The sequence below is a fragment of the Taeniopygia guttata genome, chromosome 28 (genome assembly GCF_048771995.1).
Source record: "Taeniopygia guttata chromosome 28, bTaeGut7.mat, whole genome shotgun sequence".
Taxonomy (NCBI): Eukaryota; Metazoa; Chordata; class Aves; order Passeriformes; family Estrildidae; genus Taeniopygia; species Taeniopygia guttata.
This window is the reverse complement of record NC_133053.1, coordinates 5113735-5126857: the sequence shown is the minus strand read 5'-3', so window position 1 is coordinate 5126857 and position 13123 is coordinate 5113735. Positions and strand designations below refer to the sequence as shown.

The following is a 13123-nucleotide window of genomic DNA, read 5'->3' as shown; positions in this document are numbered from 1 at the left end:
CCTGAGCACCCTGTTTAGTTACTCCAGGAAAACATTCTGGCACTGTTTCTCTCACTGTTTATCTGCTCTCTTGTACCTTACTGCAGACCTAGGTGAGGTGAAAGGAGTCCCCTCCCACAGCACAAAGGCCCTCAAGGGCACTAAACCTCCCGATTCCTGCACAGCAGCTCCTTTTGACACAAATCCCACACTGCTTGCCAAGTGCAAGTGGAGCTCTCTGTGCTGTTCACTGTGGAAAGCACACTCCAAGCACAGCCCCTCACCACAGCCCCTGCTCTCCACGCTAGAGGCCACAGCAGTGCCAAGGACAAGAAGGGAAAAGGAACTGACTGGAAAAGATGGCAGCCTGCAAGAGCCCTGTGAGGAAGGCCACAGCTCCTGCATGGGTCCTGCATGCTGCACCCTGGGAAGCACAGGAAAGTGTCACCTCTGACACCTATACCTGCCCTCCCTGTCAAGTGAGAAGGTGAGCAGCTCTCAGCCAAATGGGCTCACATATCCTGGCAAATGTCCCGACTGTGATCTGAACAAACACCTCGGCAGACTGGGAAATGAGCATCTCTCCCACATCATCAGGCTTGTATCAGGCTCTTAGCAAACTTCTAAATGTTTCTTGAGAGCCACTGGGTTTGCTGACAGCCTGGGGAAGTTCCCTTGGGGGTCTTTGTTCTTACCACCACTTCCAAACTAATTTAAGTTTGTGGTGACTGGGAGCCACTCTCAAATACCCACATTTGAAAGAACATGCATCCTTCATCCTCCTTCATCCCATTCAGTGGTTTAATCTGGAGACAACTCTGTTCCGTCCCTCCCCACACCAAACAGAGTCAGAGCTGGTACTGGGACAACGTTGGCAACACAGCCAAGGGGATGGACATGTCACAACAGTGATGGCAGCATGTCCCCCACAGCCACACAGTTCTGCTGTTAACTCCGGCAGGAAAGCACTGGTTAGAGTGGAAAAGCTCCAGTCACCAGAGTCCTGGCAGCACAGAGGCAGCACTGGTGCCCGTGTGCTGCCAGGGGCTCTCAGACACGGCTGGTGGCAGCAGCGTTCCTGAACACAGGATGGACTCAGCTCCTCACCAAGAACTTGGGGGCTCTGCACCAACTCCTCTGGGGCACAGGGCAGGGAACAGATCCAGGCCCCAGGGAAAATGCTTTGCCAGATTCAGGAGTGAGCACACGAGAGAACAGTGATGGCAGCATGGACACTCCTCTGGCATTCAAAATGAGGTTTGGTGGGAGTTTTTTCCCTACAATTACTTACAAGTGCAACTGTCACAGACAGAGAAGCTGCACAGCCCTCAGAACAAGCAGAGCTCCCCTGGAGCACATCCCCAGTTCCAGGAGGACAGCTGGGTTTCTCTGGAATGGATGCCTTGAGAAAACAATCAGCAAAACCAAAATGCTAGAGAAGGCATCCCATCAAAACCACACCATTTCCCACCAGGCTACAGGAACCCCAGCCCAGAGCAGAAATCAGCACAGCTGCTCAGCAACAACAACAACAATTTAATTGTGTTAAGAGACAAACATATTAACAAAATCCACATTTCCATTAAAAAAATTCCTTCTGCCTGGGCACCTGAGCCAAGTCATTCTCTGTTCACAGCTCCATGGTGCTGCAGAGTATCCAGAGAGGCTGGGACTGCTACTGGGAGTAATTGCTGTGTAACCTGGCCAGAGCAGAGAGCTGCACTGCAGCCACATGGGAAGGGACATACAAAATAGTTATGAAAAAATATGCATTTTAAATAAAGAACTTACAACAACTTCAACTTTATACAAACTATCATGGCTGCCATGTCTCAATTTCAGTGTCTCAATTCTAGGAATTATTTTTGAACTCTCAGCATCCTGTTTTCCATCTCACACCACCTCTGCAGTCTCTTTCTCCAGAGAGCTGTCTCTGTCCAGCTTAGTCCAAAGCACCTGAAAGTGAAAAAACACATCAAGAATGTCTCAAGAATCAGAAGTGCAGTTCTGTGAAGAAATAAATCTTGTTTACAATTTGGTAAAAGAAAGTGCAGTAACTTTAAAGTATAAGCAATCACACACAAGTAAAACAAAATCTAGCAAAAAAAACAAAAAACAAAAAAACAAAACAAAAAAACCCCACAAACAAACCCACTGCATATGCCTCAGGGTCCAGCTGAGCCATTCCAGTGCACAGAGGGGCACTCCAAGCCACACTAGGAATTACTGAGGATGTGGAAGCAGAGAGTTTTGCAAATGACTCAGTCCTTTCTCTCCTAAGTAGGTTATTACACAAAATACTGAAATTAAGTAGAAACTCACCTTCCAAAAAAGCAAATTCATCAATAGCTTCAATGGCATTATCTGAAAAGGAAATTGAGAACAATTAAAATAGATAAGCCAACTCCATATTTGCATCTATTTCAAACCGCAGCATCTGAAATTACATCACAGCACAGTGACCAATTTAAAAGAGAGTTATTTGTTTTGGAGATAGTGTGTGAAATTATTAGTGAAGTAGTAGGCAGAAATTTTTCTCTCCCATCTTCAGAGAAAGAAAGAATAAGTTCCTATTTACTTCAGCACCTCCAGACAGGTGGAAAAATCCCGCATCGGAGCAACCCTTTGCTAAGGCCAGCACAGAACACGCTCCCATACCCAGGTCTTTTCTTTGCAGTGTTTTCCTTTTTCCTTGCTGGGCATACACGTAAGCATCTTTGGCTATGGTTTCAACAAACAGCTCCTGCAAGGCAAAACAGGACAGGTTCACAGAGGAGATGAGAGACAGAATATTCCTGAGGAAAAAGAAAGGTCCTACAAGGCTTCAGCATTCGATCAGAACCTTCATCCTAGTATTACCCCTTCCCAGCAAACAGGTCTGAAAATACCCAAGGAAATGGCTGGGCAGTGATGCTCAGGAGAAGCAGTGAGGGAGCAAAGCGGAGCTCCAGCCCTTCCCCAGCTCCGGCAGCCGAACCGCCCGGGAGGGAGCACAGAGCTCCCGGGCAGGCCCGAGCAGCGTCCCCCGCAGCCCCGGGGCCGCCCTCACCGTGGCCCGCGCCAGCACGAACACGGCCTCCTGGCTGGCCAGGGTGACGTCCGGGTCCGCCTTCACCAGCGCCTTCACCCGCGCCAGCGGCAGCCGGGCCAGGCGGGCCGGCCCCGGGCCCTGCGGCCCCGCGCCCGCCTCCTCCTCCCCGGGCGCCGGCGGCTCGGCGGGCCCCGGCCCCGGCCCCGGCCCCGGCCCCGGCCCCGGCACGGCCGCCGCCGCTGCCATCCCGCCCGAGCGCTGCGCCTGCGCGGGGCCGGCCCGGGCTCCGCGGGGCCGCGCTGCCGCCTCGGCTGAGCCCCGCCGCGCGGACAGCCCCGGGCACGGCCCTGCTCCTCCCCTCAGGGCAGCGCCGGGCACAGCCCTCCGTCCCAGCCCCTGCTCCTCCCCTCAGGGCAGCGCCGGGCACAGCGGCTCCGTCCCGGCCCCGGCTCCTCCCCTCAGGGCAGCGCTGAGCACAGCGCTCCGTCCCGGCCCCGAGCGCGGGCCCTGCTCCTCCCCTCAGGGCAGCGGCTCCGTCCCAGCCCCGAGCACGGCCCTGCTCCTCCCCTCAGGGCAGCGCCGGGCACAGCGGCTCCGTCCCGGCCCCGGCTCCTCCCCTCAGGGCAGCGCCGGGCACAGCGGCTCCGTCCCGGCCCCTGCTCGTCCCCTCCGAGCACAGCGGCTCCGTCCCAGCCCCGAGCGTGGGCCCTGTTCGTCCCCTCCGAGCACAGCGGCTCTGTCCCAGCCCCGGGCACGGCCCTTCATCCTCCCCCTCACCGCGTCCCCGGACACAGCCCCACGGCCCCGTCCCTGTCCTCCCCACAGACGGCCCTCGGTGCCTCCCTGCCACCCCCGTGCCCAGCACGGCTCTCTCCTCTCCCCACAGACAGGGACGGGCCCTCCCCGGTGCAGCGGGGCAGGCAGGAGGCGGCTGTCGCTGCTGTCCGCCCGTCCTGTGCCCAGTCAGCTCCCCGTGGGTCCAGAGTGGGACCTCCCAGCAGCCCCTCTCCATCCCATCTCAGGCTGGTGCGATCAGGCCCTCCAATGCCCCCAGGGTACCCACAGAACCCCCAGGACCACCTCCCTTGGCCAACGACTGCCTGCCTGCCTGCCCCAGCCTTCCCCATGTCCTGAAACTCTGTCTTATCCTTAAACCATCAGCAGGCAGGAGCACACAGGCACCGCTGGTGGGACACTGTCCCAAAGGGCTGCAGGGATGTGCCAATCCTGGAGCACGGACACCAGGACCAGCAGCAGGCCAGAGCACCCGTGCCAGGTTGTCAGACCATTCCTGCCTCAGAGGCAGCGAACAGGGACACCAGGACAGCTAGGCACTGTGATGGCTTCTTCACCCTGCCGTGAGGAGCTTCCCCTTGCTTCCCAGAGGAATTAGGCTCTTCAGCAGAGCTCATGTCCCGCATGAAGAGCCGAGTTCCAGGAAGCCATAAGCCCTCACCCAGCTTTTCTGTGCTCCCGCAGAGCTCAGCTGTGCACCCCTTGCACCTCCCCACTCTGCAAGTCCTGTGCAGCTTTTAGACCTGACCTGCAGAGGAATCCTGGGCCACCACTGGACAAGGACATTGCCCACCCTCCTGCTCCCATCCCCTTGCATCCCGCAGTCAGTTCCCAAATCTGGGGCCCTCCTTTATGGCCAGCAGGACTTGGTGGGCTGCAAGTGTCAAACAGCAGCAGAGCCAAACTAGTAGTGTACCAAGAGCTGCTCCTCCTCCTCTTTCTCCTCCTCCTTGTGCGGTCTCACCAGGTCTCATCAGGCAAAAGCAACTTCCTGGCACTGCACACAGCTCCTCACCAGCTGTCAGGAAAGAGCTTCTGGTTTCAAGGGAGGAGGCCTCAGAGAGGCTTGTCCAGAATGCTTCAGGTGGTCTTCAGCAAGGAGGTGAGCACACAGGAAAGCATCCACTGATGGAAGATGGTGAGTAAGAACCAGACCTGGGCTTTGGTGGACAATGGGATGGGACACTGGGAGCCATATGTCCTGGTTGGAAGGGTTTGGGGGATGTCCTTGTAAGGGGCTGAATCTGGCCAACATCCTCACTCCTTCTGAAAGGCAAAGTCCTCCTGTACATCTGAGCTCAATGGAGCTTCGAAGGTCTCTGACCAGTTTCTGGGCTTGGACGAAGGTTTGCTGGGTGAACTTACGCTGAATATAAATATATGTGAAAGGAGGAGGCCACATTCCCACCGAGTCCAGGAGAGCCCCCACCAATACAAAATTGATTGGAAAATTGGAACTGATCATAGTGATGGCAGTGCTGTACATCCAAGGGCTCTGAGCAAGTGCCAGCTCATGGAACAGGCCCCAAACTGATCATTACAAACCACCAAATCATTCAGGTGTCAAAAATCCCAACGGCATGTTTGGGGATCTGGAAAACATTGCCTTTCTCACTAATTTGAGTGAAAGCCCCAGTGATGGTATACAGGAAATGGCACATTTATGCTGCTTCAGCACTGCTATACCAAGTGTGCATTTGAGGGTTTACCAGGAAAACTGGGGTGTTTGCCTGGGGAACTTGCACTTTTGTAAGTCTCTATATATGCATTTGATCAGTTATGTCTAAAAATATTGCATCAGCTTCTCTCCATAGCAGCCTTTCCTTTGTGAAAATAAAAATTATGCAATCACAAACCCAAACTGAAATCCCAGAAGGATAAAAACTCCAAAATCAAAATGTACAGCTCCAGAGAAGCAGCCATCTCCAGTCCAAAGGGACACTGTGGTCTGGGGACAGGGGCTTGGGAGAAAGATGGGGAAGGTAAGGTGTTCCCTCCCTCTCACAAGGTCCATCTGAGAAGATTAGGAAAAAATGTAGCCCCATCTCATAGCTTTGTGCCATACTCCAACCTGGCAGTCTTCTTCCAAGAGCTGTTCACAGCCTCCTCCTGGCAGTGTTTCTCTGGAGGCTCTAGAGAAAGGTGAATTTTGGCCACTGAGGAAGCTAAAGGCAGCTCTGTGCTGAAGCAGATGTGTCCTGGTTTGTGTGTGCACAGTGTGAACCACACAGGAAAGACACATGTCAGAAAAGTAGGACAGTCTGCTGCCTCTTGGCCTTGTTTTTTCTGCACACGGCTTTGGTGGGATGAGTCTCAGCAGTGCCATCCCAGCTTTTCCTCCAGGGAGGGATCCAATGGCCCTGTGTGGTCTCCCCCACCAGCTCATCATGGAAAACAGGACCAGTGCAAGGCAGGTTGCTCCCATCTGAGCTCTGGGAAATCTCTGGATCTCAGATTCTGCCCTCAGGAGCTTTGCTACTACCACCCAGTTCCTCTTATTTGATGGCCCTTGGTAACAGAGGGTGGATCAGACCAAAAGACACCATGAAAGGTCTCCTGGGTGCCTTCATGGTGGGGTAACCTGGTCCCAGTTTGGTGCAGCCCCATGTTGTTTTTTCAGATATATTCACGACCTTTTTGAGCAAAGACCTTGTTTTGTGGAGAAGACTTAGTGTGAGACCATGTTGAAGGAATACCACATTTCCCAGGGGGAATTTTGACTCATTTTCCTCCATGGTGTTTTAACTGTAACTGTTTTTCTTAATGGTTGCAGATGCATCTGGAGGGGAGAGACGCTGTGGTGAGGCACCTTCGGGCAAAGTTCCAACAGAACAGGAAAGAACCTCCCAGCGTGGGTGGCTGGTCAGAGAGTCACCCTGCAGCCTCTCATGGACCAGAGCCAGGACAGACTGCCAAGGCCTCCAAGGGTGATCCTCTTCAGGAGGCTCCCTGGAGCAGGAGGGACTGCAACAGGCCTTCTCCACCTCCAGGTCAGAGCCTGGGACAGCATTCACCTCATTCTGCCTGTGAGACCCCGGCACGAATGGTGTGTCGGAAGAAGGGGACAGCTCCAGGTGCCAACTTCCACCCAGTGCCTGCAAAACCTGGAGGAGATGTGTTGAACAAGAAGGTGGAAGCCAGCTCTGATCCTCCCCACAGGAAGCCAGCCCAGCAGACATGGCCACCTGCCAAAGACAAGGGGGCTCCAGTGGTTCTTGCCAAAGGTGCAGCTGCTGCAGCCCCCCTGCTTGCTGTGGGAAGCCCCCAAAGGACAGAGCACCCAGCTCTGCCCCGGAGGAAGCCTTTGCCACCTGTCAGGGTACTGGGAGTGAAGCCAGGCAAGCCCCGGCGCCCTCCTGATGTGGATTTGACAAAGTTCAGAGCAGCTGCACGTCCTGGGAAATCCATCTGTCCTGCCACAGAACCACCACGGAGTGCTCAGCTGGGTATGGCCAGGCATGGGAAGGTCCCTCAGGGAAGGGAGCTGCTCATTTAGGAAGGAAAATCTCTGCAGTTAGAGCCTGAGCTCCTGGGAGATGGAAATATTGGGAGGGCTTATGGAGAGGTGGGGGCTTGTATTACCAGAGGGGCTTTTATAGGCAGCAGCATGAAGATGAGAATGAGAGAGAAGGAGGGCAGGGAAGGAAATAAAGTGTCCTGTCCCTGGCTGGGCACAAGTTTCCATCTTTGGAGTGTTTGTAGGAAGTAGGATTGGAGTAAGTAACATGAGTAATATTGCCAAACTGGAGTGAGCCCAGGATGGCTGGGGCCTGGAGCACATGGAGAAGGAAGGGCTGAGACCCTGGCTTGTTCAGCTGGTAGGAGAGGGAAGAAGGGGAGATCTCAGTGCCCACAGCTACCTAACAGGGAGAAAATGGGGCCAGACTCTTCCCAGAGGTGCCCAGGGGGTGATGGGCATGACCAGCAGGAGAGGTGCCAGTCAGACACTGCCCCACCATGTTCCACAGTGGCCTTCCAGAGCTAGGCCACTGTGATGGTTTCTCACAGTTGCTGTTCTGCTAATCCACACTGCAGGTGATGAAAGCTGTTTCAAATAACTTTTCTTGCTCAGTTTCTCTAACCATGAGAGTAGACTTCCCTTCCTTTCCTTACGAGAACCGAAAAATCAAGCTGATCTATGTTGTAATTAAAAGGTGTTATCAGGGCTGGCCACGCTGTTGTGCTGGGACATTCTCTCACATGACTAACTACAAGTATTTATTTGTCTCATGGGTCCTGAGGCAAGCTGCAATATCTAGAATCATGCCTTGCCTTGATTTGATACTTTTTGTTAATTTTTAGGGCAATCTTACGATTTTTAGGACCAAGTATCTGATTGTGTATTATTTGGTACCATAAACCAGCAGAGATTTCATGTTGTACTCAGGTCTTTGTGCCCATTCTTGTTTGGTCTGGTTGACCAGGCTGGAGACAAGGCTTGTGATACAAATAAGGGCATGTTAGCAGGGGTGTGGTCATGCTGGCAATCCTAAAAGGGCAGCAGTATGTTCTGGTTATGATGCTCCTGAGCCATGTGGACATATCCAGGACTTGCCCTGACTTTGGTACATATCTGAAATTTAGGGATTTTCCACATTCGTGATACCTGTTTTGGCTTCTTCCCCTCTCCTTCCATCATTTGTCCAAGAAGAAAGTAACATTAGAAATATACAAATGGAAAAATACGTATTCAAGGTCCCCAGTGAGGAACCTCATGAGCTGTGCACCAGTGTGCTGGAAAAAATCCCTAGATGGGCTATGGAGTAAAATACTCCTTGCTCTATCAAGATGTGTAGTCAGTTTTTTATCTCCCCACCTTCCCCTGCACTAAGTCCAGCCCGGAATGGCTCTGCCCTCAGGGTGGCTGATAGAGCTGAAGAGAAAATATGAAATAATTCTCCCCTGCTCCCTCCTGTTATGTTGTTTGTCACAGGTCGCCTGCAGCCAGGCTGTGCTGCACCAGTACCTGCATGGTTCCCACTGCAGGATGCTCCGAGTGGCACGGGGTAAGGACTGAGGCAGCACTGCTGTTCCAGGCTGTGCCAAGCCACTGGGAAGGGCATGAGGTGTGACAGCAAGAGGATGTTTGGGTTTTCCTGCCTGCTGCTGGAGCCCAGGGTGTGGAAGCAGGTCCCACAGAGTGAAGCACGACCATCCCGTGGGGCTGTGTTACCTCACTGTGGCCATTGCACCTGCTGTCCGTCCACATCCAGCTGTGTGAGGAGCTGCTGGCCCAGAGCCAGGGCCAGTGCATGGCCAGCCCACCCTGCTCCTGGCAGCCCTGATTCTGCCCTCAGCCCCCAGCCCCATCGCCAGCAGCACTTGCTAACTGTGCTCTGCCTCATTGCAGGGATGAAGATGAGCTATACGATGACGTTGAGCCTGTTGAGCTGGCCAGGAGAAGCCCAGGCCTTCTGCTTCCTTCTGTGTCCCAGCTGCCAGCGTATCCCTGCCCCAGAGGAGGTGAAGCAGGAGGGGCTTGGGTGCTGTTTGGGGTGAGAGCTGCGAGGCCCCAGTGAGCCACGGGCAGCAGCAGGGCCTGTGCTAAACCTGCTGCTCCCCCACACAGGAGGGCAGCGGGTTCCTCTTGTAAATGGGCACAGGAAACCCTGATCCCCCCACACCTGGGGTAAATTCAGGATTTGGTCCCAGGAGAAGAGAGCTCTTGCTGCTCTTTGTATCCTGTTTTGGCAAGTGTTTACACCTCACAGCAGCCTCATGGCAGCACCTCTCCCGGGGTTTGGTTTTTCAGGTGGAAATGCTGGCCGAGCCTCTAACAGGGTTACCTTGCTGGCAGCTACACTGAGGTAATGGGGTGTTTTTACTCTTTCTAAGGGTCCCAAAATGGCCAGGGCTCCTTGCTGCTCTGACAAAGTTGCTGCTTTAATGGTCTCTGCTGGACTTGCAATAGGAAGGTCTGTTGTGAAAAGCACAAGCTGCAGGACCTTGCCCTGAGAGCCTCCACGGCCCCAGGGCTGGCACAGGGAAATGCAATGGGGAGCAGCTGGCAGGGAGAAGGGGATGGATGGGAGGGAGAGAGCATGAAGTCATCTGCACCTTCCCATGGCTTTCAATGGCTACAGAGAATCCCAGATCTCCCAGAAGATGAAGACCGTAACACTCAAGGCATACAAGAAGGAAGAGAAAATGGACAGGGAGTTTCAGAAGAAATTCAAGGTGAGCAGCAGCGAGTGATCACTTTTCCCTTTGAGCTTCTTCTCCCCTTCTGAGAAGGATGCAGTGCATGGCAGAAAGGAGCTGTGCTCCACAGGCACCAGTGATACCCAGATCACACCCTGCCTTGTTCCCCCAGGTCACACCTGCTCCATTCCCCCAGGTCAGACCAGTCCCACAGACTATTTGGCCAAAGAGGAATCTGGTTTTTTTCAAGGAGGGAGAGCGCCAGACCTGCCTGACTCAACTGCCATGGGCACTGCTGTTTGTGTTTCAGTTCGAAGGCAGCATCAATGTCCTGACTCAGATGATGGTCGACCCTGCAGCGACAGAGAAGAGGGGCGGAGTGAAGAACCTGCCACTGAGACGGGGAGAAATCCTTGATGTCATTCAGTTTACAAATCAGGAGCAAATCCTCTGCCGGAACAGCCAGAGGAGGTGTAAGTCTAGAGGGTGACGGGGCTCGCCCCCAGCAGGGAGAACAGCACAGTTTTGGGAAGAAGCTTCTTCGTGCAAACACCCCCTGGCAGACCTCCTGACAGATCTCCTCTACCTGTTAGACAGATCTGACAGGTACCCTGCTACCCTGAGAAGGCTCCCACTTTTCTCTCTCACTGTCCTGCTCTTCCTTCCACTCAGCAGCAGCATTTCTGCTGTGAGCTGGGCTTGTCCTTTCCCTCTGCTAAAAGCTTTTGCAGTCCTCAAAGCCTCCAGGTGCAATGGGCTGCAGATCCCTCAGGCACAGGGGAAGGGATCAGGCTCTTCCCTGCCAGCTGCCATTAGGCCTGGCAGGCTCCTTCCTCACACTGCCCAGAGCAGGTTCCTCCTAAGGGTCCAGCTCAGCTGCCCAGAGCTGGATTGCTCCTTGTCCCAGCTTTTTTTGGGAACGTGAGGTGTTGCTAAACCCTGGGCAGGGGCAGGTGCTGGGGTGATTCCTGCTCATGCCCTGATTCCCAGCACAACCTGACATGTTTTTCTTCTCTCTGTTGCAGATGGCTACGTGCCCCGGGCCGTGATGCTGCCTCTGTGAGTACCCTTTCCCAGCCCCTTATCTCCACTCCATGAGCTGCAACAACTGCTCCATGAGTGGCCAGTACCAAACTAGTCCTGGCTGACAACTCAAAACTACCCAGCTCAGGCTGTGACCATAAGCCTAACACCAGCAGATTCTCCTGGGCTGGAATCTGCCATTTCTGGTGTCAGGAGAGATTCTGTCACTGAGGCACTGGAAGCACTCCCCAGGCTGTGGTCCCTCTTGTGAGACCTGCCCAGACACTGCTCAGAGGCTGCTGCTGGGACAGGATGAGGGTGCAGCCCCTCTGCAGGGCCAGATCTGCAGCTCCTGGCAGCCCGGGATGAGGCCACCGTCCTGAGAGGGGCCAAAGTCATCCTAACCTCACTCCAGATGGTCCCAGCCATGCAGGGAGAGCACAGCACTGGGAGGGGGAAACGGGGCCGGGGCTGCAGGTGGAACACCAGAGACCACAGACAGGTCAGGAGGAAGTGAGACAGACACTGCAGCAGGAGCTGGCCCTTCAGGGTTGGGAGGTGGTGGAACGTGGGACACCACACTACCCACAGCACCCCATCTTTGTCCTTGCAGGGACACTGACATCTATGACGACGTTGAGATTTATGGTAGGTGCACAGAACTGCTGCCATACCCCTTCACTGACCACAGTGACCACCACACCAAGCACCAGGATTCCCCTCCTCCTGACCCTTTGCTGTTTTGCTGCCTTCCCTCTCTGTCTTCCCTCTGTGTAATTCCTCTTCATCTCCCTGAGGTTTCCTTTATTTACTCACAGTTCCCTAAAAGTCTTCATGTTCCTCTGTTCCCAGTTATTTGGGCTTCTATGCACCCTGTCCTCAGCTTGCTCCCTCTACTCGCTGCCAGCCCCAGGGCCCCTTCAATGTCCTTTGAGGTGTCCCTGATCCACCAGACAACTCAGACTTCCCTTTCCCGAGCAGTTATCCTCTCCTGACATGCAAACTCCATCCCTGGCTGGCAGTTGGCTCTGAAGATGGAGCTGAATAGAGACAACTGTATTCCATCTCTGCTCACAAGCACACACGTTATGTAATTCTGGCAGGCTGAGCTAACCACACTGAGGCCAAAGGCACAAGACAGCACCACAGAGACCTCCCCAAGGGCTGAAACATCAACAGCACCAGCACCTAGCTCCTTTTGTGAAGGAGCTCTGCTTCCTCTGAGACTGACTGCAAAACCACCTTTTTCTGTTCCTGCCAGAGCAGAACAGTAGCATGGCTCTCAGCACCTGGAGCTGCACAGATCCTGTCCCAGATCCTTGAGTCACACCATCACCATAGCTCTGTTTTGTCTTTGTAAAATACAGAAATGGTTCAAGAGGGTTTTGTGGCCCTTTTTATCTTTTGGGGGCTAGGGAGAGAGAGGGGTGAAATCAGGCCCATAAAGATTTTAATATTTTCCCATTCCCAGAGCATCTTGAGCCTGGGACCCACCTGCCCTTTCTGCACCACACTCTGGCCCTGGTGGCACTCCTGGCCTGAACCAGAGGCAAACTGGACAGAGAAATACTCTAAAATATCACGAATTATGGAACCAGCAGCATCTCATGGCCTTGGGGCAGATTCCCTGGGGAGCTGGCAGGAGGTTGGATCCATTGGGGCAGATATTTGTGTGGGAACATTCAGCATCACCTGTTGGTGCCTTGGGCTGTGTCTGCAGATGCCACGGGAAGTTCTCTCATTCCTGAGAAGGTTTCCTTTTGCAGACCCTGCCCATGAAGACCTCACGGATGGGGGCAGGATCGGGGTGCACTCACAGCCAGTGGGCAGCACAAATCTGGTGCAGGACCCAGATCTGGTGGCAGATCTTTTGGACCAGGAACAGTGAGGAGTCCTGGGGCTGAGCCCCTGCTCTCACTCTGCACACTGGCCCCCATCCCAGGGGCTGGAGGGTTAAACTGGGAGGGTTCAGCACCTCACGGCGGGATGCCAAGCCCAGATTAACCAGTTGAAGACGTCACTTTCCATTATGGGAAAGGCTCCCAAATATCCCTGAAGCTTTTGGTTGTGGGGATTAACCAGCAGCACACTCAGCTCCTGGCACAGAGCAGGGGTCCACTGGCACCGCGGGGCCCACGGCCATGAGTGGGGCTG

At 54.2% G+C, this 13123-nt stretch overlaps 2 protein-coding genes across 3 annotated transcripts; one reads left to right on the top strand and one right to left on the bottom strand.

The window, feature by feature from the left end:
* Positions 1-1495: 1495 nt before the first annotated feature.
* On the bottom strand, positions 1496-3404 carry POLE4 (DNA polymerase epsilon 4, accessory subunit). The gene is made up of 4 exons (XM_002190794.6): positions 3029-3404; positions 2638-2722; positions 2302-2343; positions 1496-1935 (listed from the first exon to the last, which is right to left on the bottom strand). The coding sequence occupies exons 1-4, from the start codon at positions 3254-3256 to the stop codon at positions 1922-1924; spliced, it is 369 nt and encodes a 122-aa protein (XP_002190830.3). The 5' UTR covers positions 3257-3404; the 3' UTR covers positions 1496-1921.
* Positions 3405-4079: 675 nt separating this feature from the next.
* PRAM1 (PML-RARA regulated adaptor molecule 1) lies at positions 4080-12350 on the top strand. Of its 2 annotated transcripts, XM_030256676.4 has the most exons (10): positions 4082-4943; positions 6579-7251; positions 8739-8811; positions 9156-9268; positions 9558-9612; positions 9889-9982; positions 10257-10419; positions 10972-11005; positions 11583-11617; positions 12073-12350. In XM_030256676.4, exons 1-10 carry the CDS (start codon positions 4941-4943, stop codon positions 12075-12077), a joined length of 1248 nt encoding a protein of 415 aa, XP_030112536.4. In that variant the 5' UTR covers positions 4082-4940; the 3' UTR covers positions 12078-12350. The 2 variants fall into 2 exon arrangements, with proteins under 2 accessions (XP_072775465.1, XP_030112536.4); XM_072919364.1 differs by lacking the exon at positions 11583-11617 and having other exon boundaries at positions 4080-4943.
* Positions 12351-13123: the final 773 nt, after the last annotated feature.